The 8059-nt window shown below is 68.4% G+C and overlaps 2 protein-coding genes across 2 annotated transcripts in view; both read right to left on the reverse strand.

Annotated features, from left to right (window-relative positions):
- CHLNCDRAFT_142277 (hypothetical protein) overlaps nucleotides 1–3415 on the reverse strand; it is a gene marked incomplete at both ends in the record, with an annotated part of 5150 nt that extends 1735 nt beyond the window's left edge. The window contains 11 exons of the mRNA XM_005850333.1: nucleotides 30–248; nucleotides 472–553; nucleotides 710–805; nucleotides 1002–1207; nucleotides 1342–1642; nucleotides 1748–1885; nucleotides 2041–2105; nucleotides 2282–2546; nucleotides 2724–2789; nucleotides 2968–3054; nucleotides 3170–3415. Coding sequence (XP_005850395.1) covers nucleotides 30–248; nucleotides 472–553; nucleotides 710–805; nucleotides 1002–1207; nucleotides 1342–1642; nucleotides 1748–1885; nucleotides 2041–2105; nucleotides 2282–2546; nucleotides 2724–2789; nucleotides 2968–3054; nucleotides 3170–3415 — 1771 coding nt within the window. The remainder of the gene's footprint in view (nucleotides 1–29; nucleotides 249–471; nucleotides 554–709; nucleotides 806–1001; nucleotides 1208–1341; nucleotides 1643–1747; nucleotides 1886–2040; nucleotides 2106–2281; nucleotides 2547–2723; nucleotides 2790–2967; nucleotides 3055–3169) is intronic.
- Nucleotides 3416–3840: 425 nt separating this feature from the next.
- Nucleotides 3841–8032, reverse strand: CHLNCDRAFT_142278 (hypothetical protein; the record flags this gene model as incomplete). Its single annotated transcript, XM_005850334.1, has 14 exons — nucleotides 3841–3936; nucleotides 4105–4257; nucleotides 4422–4525; nucleotides 4709–4834; nucleotides 5024–5140; nucleotides 5330–5489; nucleotides 5781–5953; nucleotides 6131–6220; nucleotides 6395–6580; nucleotides 6771–6870; nucleotides 6999–7089; nucleotides 7251–7322; nucleotides 7471–7913; nucleotides 8021–8032. The coding sequence occupies 14 exons, from the start codon at nucleotides 8030–8032 to the stop codon at nucleotides 3841–3843; spliced, it is 1923 nt and encodes a 640-aa protein (XP_005850396.1).
- Between the last annotated feature and the right edge of the window lie 27 nt (nucleotides 8033–8059).

Genomic DNA, 8059 nt, shown 5'->3' on the forward strand with positions numbered 1-8059 from the left:
CCAACCCAATTACTACCACCACCACCCACAAGCACGCACCTGCAGCCTCCCCTTCAGGTAGAGGTACACGCTGTGCTGCACGCTGCGGTCCAGCGCCTTCCACAGCGGCTTGGCTGCCGCCGCCGCCGCCCCCGCCGGCTGCTGCGCGCCCGGCGCGCCACCGGATGCTGCGTCGGCCCCTGGGATGGGCGGGGAGGTGCTGCTGCTGCTGCGCGGCGGCGGCGCCTCAAAGTCGTCGTCGGAGCCCACTGCAACATACAAAGCGGGAGGGGAAGCAGATCAGACGGGGTGTGAGGAGCCAGGCCCGAGCTTCCAGCCTCGGTTGACGAGGGGAGGGGGATCTGTCGTGCTCTGGCAGGAGACTGCTGGGACGGCTGGGGCGGGGCACTGCCTCTGCAGGGTGCACAACCCCACAGCCACCCACTGGGCCACACTCCACCACCGTTATCATCACCAGGCGCATCTCCCTACCTGGCACTGCCGTGACCTTGGCGGCTATCAGCTGCCTCAGCTGCTCCTCGCTCACAGCCTTGCCTTCCTTGCCCTTCTTCTCCTACACGCAGGCCGAGCCACGGCGCGCCTGGCTGAGCACGCACGCGCAGCAGCAGCAGCAGCAAACAGCTCGCAGCAGTGGAGGCTGCGTGCAGGCTGCATGGGCTGCCGGTATGCCCGCTGCATCTCGCCCCTCCCATGCCGCCGCCCGCTGCACCTTTGTGGCGGTACTCAGGTACGCCTTCAGGCTGGTGCGCGATGCAAAGGGGCTCAGGAAGGACAGCAGCTCGCTGACAATGCGGGTGGAGGCGGGCTGCAGGGCAGGGGCACACAGGGTGGTGCGGCGGCCGAGCGAGGCGGAGGGTGCGAGCGGGCGTGCAGTGGATGGCTCAGTCACCACCCTGCCACATGCACACGGCAAAGAGCATCCAGTCCTCCAGGTTGCAACCTGGACGCCATCACTGACAGACAAGCGCTGCCTTAACCCCCACGGCGACCCCACAACCCACCAAGCCAAACGCCTCGCTCTGCTGCAGGTAGAGCGGGGAGAAGGCCTCCAGCGCCGCCTTGATGGCCTTGGGCAGCGACCGCCGCTGCTTCTTGCCCTCCTCCCCCTCGCCCGCCGGCGGCACGGGCGCAGGCGCCGGCTGCTGCGCAGCAATGGACCTGATGTGGGCGATGCCAGCCGCCACCTCAGCGGGCATCTCGTAGGGCGCTGCGGGCAGGGCAGGCAGGGTGGTGGTGCGCAGGTTTCGGGGTTGGCTTGCCTGCCAGGATGAGATGAAGGCAGGCCGCTCGCATGCGCTGCTGCCAAGGCAGACATGCACTGCGCACACCCAGAAGCCTCACCCTTCTTCTTGGCAGATGCCGGCGGCTGCGAGCCCGAGCGCTGCGACAGCAGGCCGCCGCCGCCAGAGGCTGCCGCGGCTGCAGGTGCCACGCCTCCCGCCGCCATCTGTCCAGCCAGCCGAGCCTGCTCCGCAATGGACAGCTTGGCCCCGGGCAGCGATACTGCCGCTGCTGCAGCGCCTCCCACCGCCTCTGGCACAATCTTCTTCTTCTTCTTGGCTGGCTTGTCGGCGCCCTCGCCACCCTCGCTGTCCGCCCCATCCTGCTTCCGCTTCTTCTTCTCCCCTGCTGCCTTGGCCTCCTGCAGGGCAGACAAAGCACAGCCGCACTAACGTTAGGGGCGGCAGGCAGCAGGCAGGCAGAAAAGATGCGGCGAGCTACCAGCAGGCTGGCAGCGGCGGCCCACCTTGGCAGGCAAGGCTCCCTCTGCCCCCGCCACATCCTCCTCCGCCTTGCGCTTTCCACCACCGCCGCCCTTCTTGCCCTTCTCCTTGTCCAAATCCTCAAAGCCCGGCAGCATCTCCTCGGTGCGCTCAATCTCGCCCTGCAGGCGGCGCACAGGCAGACCGGCAGAGCAAACTGTGCGTTGGCGGGCCCCCAAGCCATGCAAGCAGAGCGCAGGAGATGCCGCCACAGCGCAGTGGGGCCCATGCCCGGCGGGCGGCTGTGCACCCCACCAGTGCAGCACCACCAGCTCACCCTGCTGATGAAGAAGCCTGTGTGCTTGGGCTTGCGCTTGTCATGCTGCACAAACTCGATGAATTCTGCGGGACAAGCGGGCGGGGCCAGGGACGCAAGCATCATGAACAGGACACACCACAGCCCTGCTGCACAGCCCTGCTGCCGCTGCCGTCCAGATGCGGCCGCCTTCAGACAGCTCATGCTGCCCCCAAACCACCCGCGGCACCAGGCCGGGCAGGCGTGCGGGCTGTGGGCGCACCCTGGTCGTCAATCCACTCATCCATGTAATCATAGTCCTGCCCCCGCTCCCCACGCTTCCCCTTCCTCCCCTTGTCGCCCGCGCCGCCGCCCTCGCCGCCCGCGCCACCCTCGCCGCCCGCTCCGCCCTCGGCCCCGCCCTCCTCGCCGCCGTCCGAGGCCTTGCCGCCGCCCTCCTCCCCCTCCTCTTCCGTGTCGCTGCCGCTGTCGCTGGCCTCCTCATCCACCTCATCCTCATCCTCGTCAGCATCAGACAGCGCCCCAACCTGCACGCCGGCACCAAAGCAGCTCAAACAGGGGTCGGAGAGCGAGCGTTGCGATCCAGCGTTGCGATTCACTGGGCGAACAAAAAAATCGAACATGATATGAAAAATGATACGCTACGGCGGCGGCCGCCTGCTGTGAACGCTGCGCTGCAGCGCCCGCATCCACAGCACACTCACGCAGTAGGTGGCCTCCAGCTTGGCCAGCATGCGCGTCCAGGTGTTCTCCTGCCGCGCGCTGCGCCCCTGCACATATAAAATGGCGACCGCCACCGGCGCAAACATGCATGGCGTAACTGGCAGCTGAGTCGATGTGCCGATCCCATGGCACCTGGCATATGCGCCCACATGCCGGCGGCTCCCATCATATATGCAGGCAGGCCAACCGCCACAGACTGCCGCCGCCAGCTTGGGCTGCACGCACCCGCAGCAGCAGCGGGTCGTCGCTGCCGCCATTCTCGGCCTGCTTGGCTGCCTTGCTGGGCTTCTGCACCCCTCTTTCTTTGAGTATCTGCAGGTGGTAGCGCAGGCGGGGTCAACAGTCGGGAGCAGGGTGCTGGCCGGCACGGGAAGGTGGGCGGGTGGCGGACAGCTGCGTGCGGGCCGGCTGGCGGCGGCTGCTTCACCTGCCGCCAGTCCACCTCCTGGTTGGAGGCGTCTGTCAGATCCAGGAAAACCTTGCGTTCAGGGCCCAGGTGCTCTCGCGCCCACTCCGATTGTGAGCGCTGAGCCTCTTGCTGCAGGAGCTGCTGCGGGGCTTCCGGCAAAGTGGGCAGCGCCCCTGCAGTGCCCTCGACGTCGGCATCCCGCTCGAGAGGGCTCTGAACCAACTGGGGCACTATGCGCTTGCGAGGCTTGGCCTGCGCAGCCATACTGCCCGATCGTGGCTCCGGGCGTCACTCAGAAACTGACAGGCGAGGCGCAGACATCAGGAAGTGGCGGGTGGGCCGAGGGAGCCCAGCAGATTTTTGGATGACGGGACAGTCCGTACGTCCGCCGCCGCCAACCCGCCCGCACTGCCTCCACGCCCCCCTTGAAGGGTAATAGTTTACATCAAGCAACCTACCATGAGTCTACAGCAAGGATATGAGAAACGGTGCAGCAGTTGAGTGAACACAGAAAGGGGGGCTGGCAGTGCGCTGCGGCACCGCCAATGCCCCGAACAGCAGGGAAGGAAACAGAGGCTCCAACAGTCGTTGGCACGAGGGCAGGAAAATCGCGGAGAGGAAAGAATGACGCCCGCTAGCTGCCGCACGTCCGCTAGCCGCCGAAGGCCCTCCTCCCGGGGGGGCGCGTGTCAGCTGGCGGGCGCGGCGCGGCCGCCCTTGCCGTTGACCCGCGTCAGCAGCTCCCTGATCTGCGCCCCCGTCAGCGTCTCCTTGTCCACCAACTCCTGCACACAGGGCACAGGCACGCATGCGACAGCCGATGGGGCTGTGCTGCACGCATGCCGCTGCACACAGGTTGCGGTCTGCCAGGGCCCCAACCCCTCCTGGCCGCCGCCCCTCTGCTGCTGCCACCAGCGCCTCAAGCGCGCCCCATCTGCGGCGCCGCGCCGCACCTGCGCCAGCGCGTGCAGCTCCTTCTCGTGCTGCTTCAGCACCGCCGTGGCTCGCGCGTACGCGGCGCTCAGCAGGCTCTTCACCTCATCCTCCACCAGCGCCCGCGTCTCGCTGCTCAGGCTGCGCCCCTCGTCCTCGTAGTTGATGGAGATCTGGCCGGAAGGAGGAAAGCAGAGGAAGATTAAGGATGTGCAGCAAGGGGGGTACATGTAAATGGCCGTGGTGGTGGTGTGCAGCGGCGGCCCTGCTCCTGCCCCCTGCCCTCCCCACCCAGCCCGCGCCCCACCCTGCCCCTCCCCCCACCCCATCGCCCCACCTGCCCAACCCTGTCGCTCATGCCGTAGCGCGTGACCATGGCGCGAGCCAGGCGCGTGGCCTGCTCCAGGTCGGAGGACGCGCCCGTGGTCACATCCTTCTCGCCTGCACACGGCCAGGCAGGGTAAGGCCCGAGGAGGGTTGGGGAGCGGGAGCGGTGTGGGTGTGGGAGCGCCCCAGAGAGGCACCCAGCACCATGCTGGCCCATGTCTCCTGCTCTGTCAACCTGCCCCAACCTCCTCCAAACCCAGGTAACCCCCCCCCCCCTGGGCCGCGCCCCCCACCCACCAAAGATGAGCTCCTCAGCCACCCGCCCCCCCATGCACACATCCAGCTTGGCCAGCAGCTGGCGCCGCGACACGCTCGTCTCGTCGTCAGTCTCGGGGAGCTGCGTGACCATCCCCAGCGCCATGCCTGCAGGGCACGGGCAGGAGGGATGGAGGGAGGGCGGGAGGGGAAGCTGGAGGGAGCAGGGGCAAGCATGAGGGAGCAGCGGTGTGCCGTGGGCAGGCATGCTCGGTGCTGTTGGCGCTGGGCGGTGCCCGGCCCCAGCCAGCAGCGTGCGGATGCGCCCCGGCAGGGCGCCGCGGGCGCCCACCCCACCTCGTGGCACCACGGTGGCCTTGTGCACGGGGTGTGCGCCGTCTGTGTAGAGCGCCACCAGCGCGTGCCCCCCCTCGTGGTACGCCGTCAGCTTGCGGTTCTTCTCGCTGATCACGGCTGCGCGGCGGGCAGGGCGGGGCGGCGGGATCCCTGAGACGGCCACCACGGGGCTGAGCATGCAGGGAGGCCGCAATGTACCTGCCCGCTGCAGGCCCCAGCTCGGCGCCTGCCCTAAACCCCCACCCCGCCCATCCACCCGCACCACCCCAGCAGCGGCACCACCCCAGCACAAGCGGGTCTGCCCACCCGACTTGCGCTCCGCGCCCATGATGATGCGGTCCTTGGCGTACTCCAGGTCGCCCATGCCCACAGACACGTGCCCGTCGCGCGCCGCCTTGAGCGCCGCCACATTCACCAGGTTGGCCAGGTCGGCGCCGCTGAAGCCGGGGGTGCCCTTGGCGATGACCTGGCGCGGCGGCGGGGGTGGTGGTGGCGCGAGGGGCAGGTCAGGTGTGGGCATCGCGAGGGTGGGTGGCAAATGAGCGTTGCCCATCGGCCCATGCGTGCTGCCCCCACGCCCATCATCATCCCACAGTACCACCACCGCAGCCAAGCCAGCCCCACGGCAGCCCGCCCACAGCAAGCAGTGCACCAGCCAGCCACCACACACCACACCACACCACACCACACCACACCACACCACACCACACCACACCACATCACCCCCCTGCACACCACACCAGCCCAGCCGCCACACCTTGAGGTCCACATCCGCGGCCCGCGGTATCTTCTCAAAGTGCACCTCCAGGATCTGGCGCCGCCCCTCCACATCCGGGTTGGGCACCACCACGTGGCGGTCAAAGCGGCCGGGCCGCACCAGCGCCTTGTCCAGGCTCTCCGGGAAATTGGTGGCGGCGATGACAATCACGCCTGCGCCGGGGGGGCAGGGCAGGGCAGGCAGGCAGGGGCACGCGTGTAGGGGGCAGCGCCAGTGATTGCATCGCAGAGCGGGGGGCTGTCGGTGGCCTGCATGGGCGAGCCAGCCCGCCAGGCAGCAATGGAAAGCAGGCGTGCGCTCTGCTCTGATCGCGCGGCGGCGCGGCGCACCCTCGCTGGGCTTGAATCCGTCCAGCTCCACCAGCATCTGGTTGAGCGTCATCTTCATGTACTGCTGGTCCTTGGGGTTGCGGCTGCCGCCTGCCAGGGGGAGGGGGGAGCCGCCGGGTGGGCCGTTGCGGGCAGGATGGGCACGAGGGCAGGCCAGCCACAGCCTGTAACACGCAGGTCGGGAGCCACAGCAGGCAGGGTCCCCAACGTTCACGCCCCACCACCCACCACGCCCCGCCACACCACCACACCACCACAACCCACCAATGGCGTCTATCTCGTCGATGAAGACGATGCAGGGGGCGTTCTTCTTGGCCGCCGCAAACAGGTCGCGCACGCGGCGCGCCCCCACCCCCACAAACATCTCCTCAAACTCGGAGCCGGAGGTGTAGAAGAAGGGCACGCCCGCCTCCCCCGCAATCGCGCGCGCCAGCATCGTCTTGCCCGTGCCTGGAGGGCGGCGAGGGCAGGGGTGCACAGGTGATGACGGGAGGGACAGGGCGTGGGATGTGGGCGGGCAGCGTCCACCTCGCTCCTTCCCCTGCAAACTGCCATCCGGCCCAGTGACGGCCCCCTGTGCTGGCGTAGCTCAGCCAGCCGGCCCTTCACTTAGCTGCCGTTGAGCCGCCCAGCCACCCACCTGGCGGCCCCACCAGCAGCACTCCCTTGGGCAGCTTGCCGCCCAGCGAGGTGAACTTGTGGGGGTCTTTAAGGTACGCCACAATCTCCTCCAGCTCAGACTGCACAGCGGGGGGGGCAGGTGGGGACTCAGGGGCCGGCGCCCAACCATTGAAAAAATACACACGTCACACACACGCCGCCAACAACACAACCCCCAATCGCGCACACACACATCGCCACCACACACCTTGGCCTCATCCACCCCCTTGACGTCAGCAAACTTGGTGGTGGTCTCAGACTGCGGCCGAAGGTCTGGGTTGTTCAGAATGCTGCGGCTGCTGCACCACACAGCGGGGCGGCGGGGGAAGCACGGGGTTGGGGCAGGGCAGCGTGCATGGAGGCACATCGCCAGCATGACACACAGGCAAACGACAGACAGGTGTTGCAGCATGCAGGTCGTGCTGGCGAGGGCAGGCAGGCGCGGGCGCTGGGCACCCACCTGAGCCCCCGCTCCTCCACCATCGCCCCAAGCCCCGCCATCAGCAGGAAAGCTAGGCCCAGCATGCGCACGCTGCAGGCAGCATCAGGGGCAGCAAATCAGTAGCGACAACAAGCAAGTCAGCAGCAGGCGCGGGCAGCGGCAGATGCAGCAGGCGGCAGCACTGGCGCTGGGCAAGGGAGAGCAGATGGGCCACCACAAGCGGCGCACGCCAGCACACCTGCGCCACAGCTGCGACCAGAAGGTGGGCTCCGCCTGCATCATGTAGATGGGGTTCTTGGCTGAGCCCAGCGCGGTCCCCGCAGCAGCCGTCGCGCCCAACGCCGCCGGCTCCAGCAAGGCGCCGCCCATGCCCGGCAGCGAGAAGCCCTGCGGTCGCAGCGCCGAGGCGGCAAAGCCGCCGCCGCCGCCACCCTCTGCCGCCGCCGCGCGCGCTGCAAAGCTGGGCGCCGCCGCCGCCGCCGCCCCCTGCTGGCCCATGTAGCTCTGCGCGCCGCGGTACAGCGTCTGCATGAGGGCGGTACTGTTCAGCTTGTCCGTCTTGGCCAGCGCCTTGACATACTGCCCAAACACCTCCTCCGTCGCCGCCAGGCGGTCGCTCTCAAACAGCTGGATCACGGCGTCGTGCTGCCCGGCGCGGTTCAGCTCGCGCAGGTGCTGCGCCTGCACACGGTGGAGCAGCAGGCACAGGCCAAGAGGTCGCAGAGGCAGCACCACCAGAGGTGAACCAGTGGCCACTTGCTCTGCTCGCTCTGCGCGGCGACACTGACGCTGACGGCCATGCTGCCCTATCCAGGACATCGCCTGGC

This window comes from Chlorella variabilis (genome assembly GCF_000147415.1).
Source record: "Chlorella variabilis unplaced genomic scaffold CHLNCscaffold_4, whole genome shotgun sequence".
Lineage (NCBI taxonomy): Eukaryota > Viridiplantae > Chlorophyta > Trebouxiophyceae > Chlorellales > Chlorellaceae > Chlorella > Chlorella variabilis.